This window comes from Strix uralensis, chromosome 4 (genome assembly GCF_047716275.1).
Source record: "Strix uralensis isolate ZFMK-TIS-50842 chromosome 4, bStrUra1, whole genome shotgun sequence".
NCBI lineage: Eukaryota > Metazoa > Chordata > Aves > Strigiformes > Strigidae > Strix > Strix uralensis.
The window spans coordinates 32,177,291-32,191,709 of NC_133975.1; the positions used below are offsets into that span (position 1 = coordinate 32,177,291).

The window sequence follows — 14,419 nt, forward strand, 5'->3', positions numbered from 1 at the left end:
TTGGTAGTAGTTGTCTTATGTGGACACAGGCCAGAGGTACTTGGAGTCGATGCAAATGCCATTCTGAACTTAATGATAAATTGAAAAGCTTACTTCAGAGCATTCACATAAACATCTCTAGCAGGTGGAATGGAAACAAATGCCAGGGTAAACAAGTGTCCAGCTGACCGGCAACACGCAGATTAAACAAAGGCTGACTTGGCCCCACCAGCTTCCCTTTTACAGATTTGTGTAACGTCCATGCCTTTTTAATCAGAATTTCTTTCTTGTTGGTACTCCTTCCACTGGAGTTTCAACAATATCCAGAACATCAGGACCTGTGTTGTGACTGCTGCCCCATGCCCTGCAGTCTTTAAGCTACCAAAGAAGTCCAGTTTTCTGACACACCCTTGAGACATGAAATGGACTATCCGGCTAGTCCAGTTTGCCATGGAAGAGAGGTTAATGTCCAGCACTGTCACAACACTACAATCTTTGTGACTAACTGCTGAGTACTAAAGTAATGTCCCCATCTCCTGTGATCATGAGGCTTTACTGTAAAACAGTGGTAAAGCTGAGGTCCCCTGCCCAGGACACTCACTATCCTTTGCCGTCTATGGGAACAGGCACAGAATTTATCCAGCCACTGACACAGTGGACAGAACAAGGTTTTTATGAGTTGCTCTAATTTAAAGCACGTTTTTGTCCCTGTGTTTCTTTATAGGCCATGGTCATTCACTGACTGATTACCTGATGTAATCAGTTTTGGAATCAGCACGCCATCACAAATGTCTGTTATGCACTTAGCTGCTCTTATTTCTCCAAAACATAAGTGCAGGAGAATGATGTAAAAGTTCAGTTTACATTAGTGAGCCATACGGTCTGCCTCTTGGCCATCTCATCCTTGATCTTATCATTATTCACATTTCTCCCCCCTCCTTCCCTCCCCTCGGGATAAACCGCCCCCACTCTAAGTATACAAACAAACCAAAGTGATCCCTCTGGCATGTCACACCCATTGTGCATTTCTGCTGCTTTTTCTGAAACCTCTAAATACCACAATAATAAAAGTAACAACCCCAGCAGGGTGAATGAGAATCATTCAATCTAACAGACAGACAATAACATAAGAGAAAAATAAAGCGAGTTAAATTATCTTCTCCTTCAGCCCTCTATTATGGTTTGCCTTGAGTTTTTTGAGTATTTGCAAGTCAATATAAAAATGTGAACTGTAACCATATAGTTGGCTGGTAATTTATATCCCAGAAGCCTAGCTCTGGCATACCTGACACTCACTTGGAGCTCACAGCACTGAAATCCTTGCCAGAGGAAATACCAGTAATCACTCAGTTCACAACCCAGATATTCCAACTGACACACTCCTTGGCTGCAAAACATTCTGTAACGCAACTCGCTGAAGCACATCACAGCAGTAAAGCACAGGGTCTGACCTAACAACAAAATAAAATGCCTCAGCACGCTTCAGTCTGAGGAGTTTGCACCATAATATCAGACCAAAATTCACTGCTCCTTTTAATGGATGTTTATCTTATTTAGTTAGAGGAGCACATATAGTCCCACCATAGGCATAGCACTGAAGTAACATGACACAGAAACAAAAGGCTGGAGAAATATTTAGAAGCAACATTGCTACATTATGCAAATGATACCACTATTTACCATTATTGATTATGGTCCCTTATGAATCTTAAAATATGCTTATGTAATGTCCTTCTCACCTGCCAGTCGTCTGTCTCTCGTGTTTTTCCAGATAACATCCAAGGCTCTAGCAGTGGAGTCCCTGATATGATCACTAAATGATCTTCTCAGAGGGGCTTTCACTGGGTGATGCATAATGCAGATCGATCACGCATCCAGAGTCAAACGGCTGTAGCTTGACCCCAGGAAAAAGGGCATTCTTTGCCTGGATATCTGTCTGAATTTCTCTTCGCCAGGCAGGCAGGTTGTTACTTTATATAATTTGTCATCAGCCTTGTGGAGCTTTTTCTTGAAGAGTCAGGCATTGCAGTTCTCACTGCGGATGCAGGAAAGCTCAGACTGCAGCCAGCCTACTGGAAAGCTGCCAAAATCTTACATCTGGAACAGTTTACAAATGAGCTAACGATACAGTCATTTAGATTTGGGGCTTTATTTGTGGATATCTATAGGATTCTAGCTTCCTGTTTAATCAAATAACTTACCAGGCACATACTTGCATGCTCATTTATTAGGATAATATTTCCCTGCTTAACTGATATTTCAGGTAATCTTTCATGTTTTGACATGAAAAAGGTAAGAAATAGAAAAGAGATAAAGTAATTTGAAGTATCTGCAGTTCAGGTATTTTATTTTGTTACCATATTTTTCTTGCATATCACCCTATCTGTGGCACAAAATAGGGCCTGATTCTGAGTTCCCTGTATGTACTACTTCATGCCAAATGTGGTAATGAAGGGATGGAAATACAAAAATGTGAGCGAAAGGGAAGAGACGAAAAAAGGAGAGGGAATGAGGCCTCCACATCTTTGCTGTATGGAAAGATAAGGTCCCATATATAAAAAGTTTATGCATGTAACTGAGATTAATAGTCACAGTAAATGAAGCCATTTGACATTGCTTATTTTGACCTTTTTAACTGATTACTGTGTCCTATGGCTTCCCTGAGTGAGAGAAGGAGGAATAAAAGGGTAGCTGAGACTCTCCTTCCCTTCCTAATATTATGCATGGTAATGTGTGAAGAGGTGAGAGATCCCAGCCTAAAAACCTGATCCCCTTTGTTATCAGGGAAGGCAAGAACTGTTAAATAAAGTTGTCTTCATGTTAATTCAAGGTGGAGTAGCAACTACAGCTGTTAAAATCAGATACCATTATTTTCCTGAGAAGTATTATGTTATCATTAAAATTGATTGATTAACTTCTCCCAAGGTTGGCACACAGATCAAATTACAGAATCACAAGTTTCAGCCTGTGAATTTCCACTCCCTTTGAATTCCTTCCTAAGAACAAAACAGTTTTTCTTCTAATTCTATACTAGATATTTATTTCACACTTTCTTATTTGTTGCAACTTTTTTCCAGTGCTTTCTCAGTTCCCTTCATTTTCACTAATCCTCACTTCCTTTAAGACAAATCACGATCTCATTCCAACAATGAAAAGAAGTTTATGGGATTTCCAATAGTGTAAGAATTGTCTCACCATCTATTTAATGCAGATCATAATTTCTTCCCATCTAGGCCTTCATTTTTATAGAGCATCTGCAAACACTAATGTCCTGTGTACATCTTTGAACAAACCAAGAGCAACAAAGGATCTCTACAGTTTGCGGTTGCTTTCCTCATTACACCCCTCCTACTTTTTGAGGCTGGATAGAGAAGGAAGCAGCCTAGAGAAATTCAGTATGATTACATACTCTTGAAATGCGTGGTTGGATTTTTCTTTTTTTTTTTTTTTTTTTTTTTAAATTATTCTGGCAAAACTTCCTTGTAGAGCAAGTGATGATGCTTACACAGGCAAATGCTGTCATGATGACCAGAGTGTAATCTATCTATCTACTCTGAAACACATACACCCTGTTCAGGTGACATCTGCCATTGTTTCTATTAGTGACCAGCTCAGAAGAGTGCTAGTTCATTTTCAAATGAGGATGCAGTAAGCAGTATCTAAATCTGGAGCTGAATGTGTATACCTCCATATTTCAGCTGAGTACCACTGTCAGAGGAGAACAGAAGGCAATAAGGGATAAGGCATTCTCAGCAGATTTTTAACTACCAGTGGCTATGTCTATGTTACCAACAACATGGCCCAGAAAGAGTGGATTTATCAGCAAAATAAATGGTACCAAGGTTCTGACACATGTCGAGGTGGGGTTACTTTGAACTAGGTCTACCTGGGTCTCATGAACTGAATGAATCCTCACCAGGAGTTGGAGATCACAGGCGCATTACCAGGGTGCATCTTCTGGCTTAGTTTCATCTGAAAGCCATCCAGTTCACATGCTCCAAGACTACTTGGAGATATGAACCAAAGAGCGGAGTTGGGAGATCCTTTTCAAGAGCGTATGCCTGGTCCAGGCTAAAATGTCAATAAAAACACACCCACCATTATTCACTTTAGCAGCTAAACCAACTTTTTAAAATTTAAAAATAAAAAGACCAATATATACATTGCTGATCAGGGTTTTATTCTTTGAGAGTTATGGTAGGTTCTGTTAAACATGGAGATATGTCACAGCTCAAAATATTTAAAAGATTTGGTGCAACCAGTTCAACAAAATGGGCTGAAAGATGTCAGAATGACCCAATAAAGAGCAAAGGAGGAGTAAAGATAAACTGTAACAAAGCAGAGGAAGATGGCTAAGGTAGTCTGCTTGTCTGATGTTACAACACATAAAAATGGTTAATCTAAGTAAGATTGTGTAAAGAATTTAATTAAATGTCATAAAATTCTTAATGGCCCATGGAAAGGAAAACAATTAGGTATAGATATGCTAGAAACATGGACAGGAAATAAAAGGACATTAATTTTATAAAAGCATAGACTGAAGGATCTAACGAGGAAGACAGTTAAAAGCAAATATATACAAAGAAGGAAATTTGAGAGGCACGACATTTGCTATGGTCATGGGAGTTTTCCATGCAATATGAAAGTATAAAATTATTTTTAAATCATGTTAAAAGGGGGCATCAGAGCAGAGCTGTGCTTCAGTCTCTATTCTTGTATTATTTAAGTAACACCCCTTGTGGAACAATACACTCAGTTTTGGTCTGGACTTCTCAATACCCAGAAGATACTGAAAAGGCTTTCACAAAACCCAGTGTGCTGGGATACTGGCAGCTGGTGGCAGCAGGGCCACGGTGGCAGCAGCTCTTAGTTCTGTGCTGGGAAACACCTGTGGCATTCAGGGGAAAACTACTGAGCTGCCACAGCTGCTGTGCCATTATCTGATACTCATGTTGAGAGCTCTACACTGCATCTCAGGCAAGCTCCTCCCATGTTCCCAAACATGGCTCTGTGTTTGGAGAAATGCCACTGCCCAAATAATAGTTGTTCATGTAGAGATATTTTGCCTTTCAGCTCAGACATATTCCCTCTCTCCTTGCAGATGTAGCTGTTTGTGAGGAGACATCTACCTGAATCACACGCCTGCAGTTACCTCCGGATTGTTTGTATGGAAAAGCTTTCTCCATTTCTCTGGTAAACTCATGCTCACAGTCTGAACTGAGAGAGTATGCCACTGATGCCAAGTACATTTGTACAGACCTCAGCTGGTGAATCTCTGATATTTGTCAATGAATGCACTAGATTAATTTATGGGGAAAGGTGTTAAAACAAATAGTTAAATTGGAGCACTGGGAATGACATTTAAGGAAAAACATTTTAATGGTGAGATTATTGACTGGCAAAGAAAATGTTTTCAAAGAAAATGGCAAAATGTTTTGCTGCTCTATTCGAAAATGTACTGGAAAATCTCCTGAAAACAAATATCTTCCTTTAGCTGGGAAATGGCCTATGCACCTTTCCATACATCTACAATTCAATTAGCTGTATACAGGTACTAAACCAAAATGCATGCAAAAAATAAGCAAAGTCCTAACCCCCAACCAACATCTAAGTACAATTTATGATGCAGCTCTATGTCTTGGCTTCACTATGTCTGGAAACTTAAGGAAGATCACCAGCAGGCACAGGTTTTGTGTGGTGATCACAGTCATGGTGCAGTCAATACTCCAGCTATCTTCCAGATTTATTTTACTTTATTCAGTATTTTCTGTTCAGTGGCTGAGATGAAAAGAACCCAAAGAAATTCTTATGCTCAAAAGGTAAACTGGTTGGGTCAACAAAGATGAGTGCTGAACTAAAAATAATATGACAGGAATCTGAAGGAGAGTGATCTGTTGCTGACAAGAGGGGAATGCAGCAGTCAGTGTTTGGGGAGAAAGGTGATAGTACACCCTCAGGAAAGAGGTGGCTGGACACACGTGCAGAGTAGCATGCATGCCCAGGGAAGAGTCTTTGCAGAATTCCAGAGGCAAATATTTATAGGGGCTACATCCCTACCTGCCTGCTGAGGCAGCTTGGAGCTGGGCTGAGCCCTGCCCTCCCAGCACTCCCAGCAGCCAAGATCAGCCTTGCCACTGCTGCTCCCAGGACAGGGTCTTTCCTGTTACCCAGGCCTAGCCCACCTCTCAACTGCAGTCACTGACTTCTCCCACTTAATTTTTCAGAAATTTTTTTTGAAATGTCTTGTTAATGTAAGCAAAGCTGTGCCTCTTCAATCTTCCCCTCAAGACTGGATCTACTTGTAAAGTGCTGCTCATCATTCTTAAACACATTGTTCTAAACCAGCTGAGGCCAGAAGGCAGAGGCTAATTCCATATAACCTTACTGCTCTTCAGCAGTTCAAGCTGAAGGATCTAAGCTTGCCAGACATATCTGTTTTCTGTCCCTTAGTGGTTCTGTCCATACTTTGGTCTGCAAAGATAACATTAAAGATCCTTTTTCCTCTTTAAGGCAAAGAGCAGACAGAATGCGTCAGGTACTAGGATGGGTGGGAATGGTGATCTCATTTTTAGTTCTGGCAGCATCCAGCTCCTAGGAAGTAAACAGTTATGCAAGCCTCACTCTCTTCAGGCTTGCTCAAAATGCATCAACTTCCCTCCTGAGTGTTTATGAATGTGCAAATTCTCATGTTTATCTCTGGTTCATCTTGTGATTCTGGCCCCTTGAGTCTGGAAGGATGTATGCATCCAAAATATGCATAGCCAGTCAGAGACACATAATTTTTTAAACACGCTGCCAGTTTGAGCTTTGCTGTGACCTCCATAGGGTCTGCAACAAATGGTATAGCAAATTCAGACCATCTCCACTGGGTGGTCTATGCAGCTTGCCTGATCTGATGCATGCAACCATCTTTTCCCTTGTAACAGAAACAGAAAGGTAATGTCATAACTCTCCAAAAGTATCACAAAACAAAAGAATGATTTGGAATTAAAATTTTAGGTCTAATTAAAAATGCCTGCTGGGCACGTAGCATGTGTCACTGTTTCATCTCTCAGCAGATGTCTCCAAAAACTCTCTAGGAGATCAGACTGGAAAAGGAGTCCTTTGAATTTTGACTTTGACATGTGTTGCTTTCCAAAAGAAAATCTGGTACTGCAACATCTGCAGTATGTGAGAAATCTGATACATATCAGATCTTTAGACAAGAAGCAGCCACCAATCTGAGGAGACTGTAAAGATTTAGAGAAATTCCTACAGAAAGACAGGCAAATAAAATGTACTTTGTTGAAATAGAAGAGTTGCAACAGAAGCTTGACAAATCTCAGCAAAATGCTTGATATGACAAAGCCACATCTGTATTCAATTTGATTTAGTTTAAAAAAAAAAATCTCTGTTCTTCGATCAGATAAGGTAAAAAATATTCAGAAGTTTCATTTAGCACATAGGTGTCCTTTTGAAAGGGTTCAAACAGCTGGGCAATTTGTCCTATGCAGTACTTTCCAGTGCTCAGCTTTCCCCATGCCTCTTTAGGTGGAAGGACTTGACCTGTTGCTGCTTTCATGGACTTTTCAGTGTCTAAACATTGAAGACTTCTGATGAAACACTGAGAAGATATTGTCAAAATATCTACCTTAATTGCCTTTTGTTGTGTGATAAGTACATGCTGATGGGTTTATGTAAACTAAATAGAGTAGCTTTCTATTATACATTTATAAGTTTCAAATGAAACATGAACCTAAATACACAGTAACAATATTTAGCAAACTTCATGGTGTGATTATGGCCCTACTTTGTGAAGAACCCCATAGCTTAACTGGAGTTCTGTGCACTTCAAAGTGTAAGCTTATCTGGTTGTTTCTGAACTGCTGTCTCACTATCACTGTGTGCTCCAAAAATAATAAATAAACCAACACAGAAAAGCAGAAAGCATTTCTAATCACAGCCATAAATACAAAATAATAAGTAACTGAATAACTTGAAAGAAGATATACTTCCAGTTTCAAATGTACATTGTTCCTTATTAACCTGTTTTCTGATGTAACTGGTTAAAAACTATCCTTACATTATTAGAAAACCCAGTTTGCCCCTGCTGCCAACTGTTTTCTGAAATACTGCATGTTAATGAGAAAAATTGTGACATTGGTAAACACTGGTGCCATAGTTTAAAATTCAAATGAGAAATGAAGTGTTAAAGCTTCATTCTGTTTGGCCATATGTGAGGCACCTGCTCAGAGAGGTTTATGGAAGTATTAATCTATAGGGGTGTTCAAACACTTCCAAATACCTAACCTGAGTTGTACAACTTTCTCGTTATATCTCTTTCATACAGAATAGTTGATGGCAGTAAGCTGTGAACTGAGATTAGTTTTCAACATTAGCCATCTGTTATGTTTTACCACAGCAAAATAGTAATAAACAGCATTGTTTCTTCTTCCTTCACAGTGACCTGACATGCAAATGGCCCATACTGGGATATATTTTTGTCAACTGAGTAATACATTACAGCTTGAGTGGTCCCATCAGTCGGATTAGGGCAGGATGAATAAAATTTCATAGAATAAGACAGATGGCCTAAGGTACATCTTTCTTTCCAGTGGAAATGCAAATGTGGCTGTATGTGAAACTGCAATAATAGAAAATTGCAAATCCCCCCAAAAATCCCCAAACCGAACAGCCCAACACTTCCCAAACAACTCCCTATTGTTACTCCCTATTCAAATTCTGTCTCTGTAATTTTCTTTCATAATTAGCAATTTTCCTTCCTTGTCTTCTATTTTTTCTCTCGCCCACTCTCTCTTTCCCTCGCTCCTGTTTGTGTTTACCTGGTCATACTAAGATGCTGAGTTCCCTGGATTAAAGGTCTTCCTCTTTAGACATCCCTTGTACAAAATGGCACAATACTAAGAAGATGTTAAAACAACAAAGTCTTTGAAGTTGTCTGCAATGACTGACATGAAGACTGATTGTGAATAAAACCAATTTTCTTGTAAAACATGATTCAATCAGTTTAAAATAATCTAGTGGTGGCTGGCTGGTGTCTGTGTACAGAGCAGTGAGCAGAACTGGAGTGTGGGGAGTGTTATGCGAGCCGGCCTCACCTAAGTCAGAGGGTGAACGGGGCGATAATTCAGAGTACAGACTGAGATCATTCTGAATGAGAGATCAAAGAGCAGCAAGAAATTTTAAACCAAAGAAAAAGTCCCAGTATTTGCAGGGTAGGATGGACAGAGCTCATTCCTAAGAAGATTCAGTGAGGTTTAGGGGGCTCATGTAAGTCATCTTCATTAGTACAGCCCTGTGTAATGTGTGTTTTAAGTGATATAAAGAGGTTGAGCTGTCCTCCGCTTTCTCATGCCTGCTGCTGCCATTGCAGCACTGTGAAACACAGTGTCTACAGAAGATTTGTTTGTCATGGGGAAGACAAGCAGGATGTAACCCTCCCTGAATTGCTGGTTTGTGGCCTCAGTGGCAGAGAAGACAGGAGAAAAACTGGAATTTTCATAGGAAGCACTGACATAGGAAGTAGGAACCAAACTGAATCTAAACATTTGGATAGCTATTGGAACAGACCCTCAATAGATTTAAAGATTTCACTAATTAAAGCACTGTTGGACAGTTTGTGAATGGTAACTTCTCCTTGCTCCATTTTCATGCAAATGTTCATTTACGTAGTTAGATTGGGGATTTATTTTTAACACTGCCTAACTTCTCAGACTCCGGGTTTCAGTTTCTGGTATCTGCCATTATTTAACTGTTTGTCCTGGAGTTGTCTGTGCCATAACTTCTTTGAGATGCTTTATTTATATGTTCATTTTAAATCCAGTGTTTTGGGAAAAATGAATGAAAGAATATGTTATTTTCCTAATGTTGAAAAATTCTAACAAGTTTTCCTTAAATACTTGATAATGTTTCGGTATGGGGATGTGCGCTTTTGTAGACATATTCCTTTTTTCATCTTTCTGAAAGTCCATTTGTTGTAGCCATTGGCAAGCCTCCGAGAAGCTATTTCACAGCAGTTCTGCAATGTTGGATGTTAGCAACCAACAGCTTAGGAGATATCTTCTCACCTGGGATATATACAGCCCAGGAAGTCTTTGCAAATACACCCTGGGCTGCTGCCAGCCCCGCAACAGGTTGCCTGAATGACAGAACCCATCTCACCTGGGCTTTTACTGACCCCACTGCTTCATCTCACAAAAGGGTGGAAGATGGTTGATCCCTCATCAAATGTAAAACTGAATGAGAAAGTTGTTTTGGGGTTGTGAGGGAAATTGGTATACACAGCTTGTGAAGCAAAGGCAGTAACAGAGGGAGAGATGCAAGGGGAGGAGAGAGCAAGTGTGTAGTTTTAATTTCATGCCTCCATTTGGCAATTAAAATTCAGCTATTACATAGCAAGTGCAAACTTTCCTTATGTCCTGCTCTGATGGACTGAAATAAATGTTGGAATAGAATAAACATAATTTTAAACAATTGTCTTCTTTGTATTGAACAGATTTTTTTTCAGGATATTTGTTACAATTATATTACTTTTTTTTTTTTAAATAAAAAAGAAAAACTGATACTCCATTAAGTGTTGTGTGTTATTTTGTAGGATGTCTTTCTTCTGGCGTTCGTTATTTCAACTGAAGTCCTGCAATAACTGCTGATTACAAGTTCTAGTGCCTAATCTTTAAGAGATAAAGAATCTTAATGTTTCTCTTCATCTCTTGTAAGCTTAATGTTTCATAGATGCATTAAAGCTTTATGAGGAGTGTCAAACATAATTATCCTGAAGATTAAAGCAGTCATCATATCAACTGAAAGATACATTGTTATCCATAATAAAGCCTTTATGAATGATGAATGTACACAGCATACCTTAAACACAAAGGAAACTTCAAACTACAGCTAACATTATTAGATGTTAATGTTTCATATTTACTCCATGAAGTTAGCAACACTATTAGAGGTTTTAATGAGACACTGGTTTGCTTTTCTAGGAACTGGATTCCTTCATAGCTTTATTTAATTTACTTCACAGCTAATTAGCCAAAATTGCATCTGCATGCACTTTGCTGTTCCTGCCGGCATCTGATTTTAGACATGGCATATCTGCCCTCTGTAGCATCACTACAGTGCATGGAAAGTCTTCACTTAGAGTCAAGGTTACTACACTGCTATTGAGGGCTGGCTGGGGAAGAACAGTGAGCTTTAAGTAGCTGGTTTTGGGACCAGGAGGCTGATAGGGTAAGATACAGCAGTACTTAGCCTAACTTTTAGGTTGTGAGATTGGCTACTGGTTGGCAAGTTCCCTGCTTCAGGAGGGCATTTCATTATAATGTTTAACAAACTGTGCGCTTCTCAGACTCAAAACCAAGGTGAAATCATGAACCTTAATTTGTGTTTGTAGGGCTGACACCCTGACCTGTCTTTTACAATAGGTCTATATCTGACCTAATATTGTTTTACTGTAAAGTCAAATAATTTTGAAAAGTAAGAGACATATGGTGGTATTCCCATATGAACTGGGTCTGAATTAAGATTATTTGCTCTGGTCTTCATTCTGAAAATACTATAGTCATTTGTTGTTAAAAAGATATCTAGATGATGAGGTGGGTTACACAGGAGAACCTAAAATTCTGTTTATTTTTGGTGAAAAAATTTTCAGACACATTATTACAATACTGAATTTATACAGTTCTTAAAATAGGAAATATGAGTCTTGTACTCAGGTTCAATGCAAGATATTAATGGTTCTGGAATAATCAAAATTAGGCCTTGAAAAAACATGAATATCTAAAATAGCAGTAGCAACACATACACAGAAAACCTACTTACAAATCTTTATGTACACTAGAAACAAGTAAGTACAAGTGTTTCTTTAAGTTCTTCATAACAGAAGGGGTGAGGGAAACAAAGAGCTTGTGAAATAATGGAGAAATTACTTAATATTTATGAGTAGATGTGTAGAAATTCCTAGGAAAAATATTGTAAGTGGAAGAAGGGAATAAAACACTCCTCAAAGAAGTTGAGGAAGCAAACAAACAAGAAGACAAAGCCTATACCTGAGATTGATAGATTAAAGTAATATTTTAAAGGTATATTTATTAAAAAGTATTGCAGTAATGGTGAAAGGATATATCTCTCAAACGTTCGACTGAGAAGCGTGGTAAAATGTGTGGCATTTCTTTTTTTACTATTCTTGATGTTTTAGTCATAATATTAAGTATTTTGCTTACCTACATAGTAGAAAAAACTATTCTTTACATTCTTGGTATTTCTATAAAGAGCAACCACATATACTCCGTTTAGCACAAATTAATCCCTTCTTGAATGCAGCATGTAGTTTTAGACTCTCCAGTACCATGAAGATGTCAACAAGTTTTGAAGGAATTCAGATAACAACAACAGAAATGATTAAGGGGCTGGAGAGTTTAATTTATGAGGAAAGATTAAAACATGTTCTGCTTAGTCAAATGACAGCTAATAATGCAAGGGGAGAGAAATGATAACAGCTTACAAGTATTTAAAGTGTGAGCACACCAAGAAAAGCGTGGAAGTGTTTAAGGTGGTACGAGGTTTCAAAACACTGACCTGACATTGAAGAGAGTGTTGTATTTGTGTGTTTGTGTAATGTTTTTCCTCCAAACTAGGACTAATTAATCTGTGGAGTTTATGTAAAGACAAAATAAATGCGAGTACAAAATCAAGGAAAAAAACCTGTGCAAATGTAAAACAGAAGGATGCATATATCAGCTATGGTGCAAGTCCTCAATATAGTATATATTTAAATGTAGCCGTTAGCAAGATCAAAATTGAAATAGCAAGATTTAATATGATGAATGAGCAGAATATAATACTAGAGGAAGCATATATCAATATCATAGTTCATACCCTCTTTAGAAAGAACTGACCCTGAAAGTAGGTTTACTTAGCTCAGAAAGTTTTGCAACCCCTTGATAACCTGCTACCCCTTCCCTGTGAAAAAGGACCTGCTATTCAGACATAAAATTTGTCACATCAAAACTTCAGCCTTACCAGCCTTGAAAGGCTAACTGAAACAGCAGACGCCCTATGGATGCTTTTTCATGGGCTAAATCAGTTCAGCTTTCTTTGCTCCTATTGACAGCTTTCTGAAGGCATTACTATAGAATTAGTGTGTCTTTAGGTGACATTTGAAGGAAAACCAGGAGATTTTTTTCATGTCAATGACACTGTAATACTTTACGTATAAGGAACCAAATTAAAGAGAAACATTAAAATTCTTTAAAGATGATATGAAAGGTTGGCATTTTTACAAGGATGTTGCTAAGTTTTTTTCAATCCAAACATACTACCCTTTAGTCAAGTAGTAAGAAAGATTGTGGATGTGGGCCAAAATAAAATCCTTATTTACATTCAGTAAAACTTCCTCCATAAATTATAGGAGAAAATGCTGTACTCTTGTACAACAAGGAAGTACACCCTTCTGGTGTACTCTTCTTGAAAGACTGATTCTAGACTGCTTGTTTGAAATTTGGACTTGATAGTGGAATGAGCAGCTGTCAGGATACTGATAACAAATTTGAGCTTGGCTAACTGTTCATAAAAGTCAGAAATAAATCAAATGTATTTCAAAAGGTCAAAACTTAATCTATACTGTATATGAAAATGCATAAGAAAAACCAAAGGGGCAATTAAAAAACAGGTTTTAATATAAGTCTTCAATATTAAACAAGCTTTGAAGGCTCTGTCCCTACAAAGTCATGACAGCTCTGAGTTTCAATTAATAGGATTACATTCAGTTACTACTTTTTTTGATGTTGAAAACTTCCTCCTCTGCGTGAGAACTGTAAGATTTCAGCATCTGGATAATCAAATTACTAAACAACACATTCTGGCAGCTAGGTTTAAGAATAATGTAGCATTTTGAATAAACTTTCAAAAAAGGTCTCAGATATGTCCTTGTCAGATATAGAAAATTAATTTAGATCAAAGTTATATTAGTTAGATCCTGGATTTCAGACTTGCAAGTTTAAAGATCTTTTATTAGTCTTCATCCAGGGGAATCATGCCCTTTTTAAAGCTTACCATGCTTTGGAGGTGAGAAGACTGCAGAAAAAGTGTTTTCACTCTAAGTTCAAATTAAGACCTTTATACACATCTTAGGCATCTATGCACATGCCCTCGTTACAATGTTTTCAGTAAAGCACTACTGATCACCAACCAAAAACATGGTGTATATATAGTTCTCATACCTACTTATGAAATATTAAACATATCTCACCAAAATCCCCTGTATATTTTGATCCTTAGTAGTTATGGTTTTTTTTTTGTCTAAGAGGCAATATGAAGTAAATGTAAATGTATTTCAAATTAAATATTTTCTATTTTACCAAGGAAGTCTAGGTTATCTCCAGTTTTTAAAATATTGTAATTTCTTAAATTTCTTCCATAAGCCCTGCTTACTTGTCATGTC

General features: G+C 38.1%; 1 protein-coding gene across 5 annotated transcripts in view; it reads right to left on the reverse strand.

Annotated features, from left to right (window-relative positions):
- Positions 1–14,419, reverse strand: part of DLC1 (DLC1 Rho GTPase activating protein) — a 254,089-nt gene that overhangs the window by 101,198 nt on the left and 138,472 nt on the right. The window contains exon 1 of one of the 5 annotated variants that reach the window (XM_074866285.1): positions 1,719–1,904. The exons of the other annotated variants lie outside the window; for them this stretch is intronic. Within the exon in view, the coding sequence (XP_074722386.1) occupies positions 1,719–1,833 (115 nt within the window). The 5' untranslated portion in view covers positions 1,834–1,904. Of the gene's footprint in view, positions 1–1,718; positions 1,905–14,419 lie in introns of those variants that run through there. 5 annotated transcript variants of the gene reach the window in all.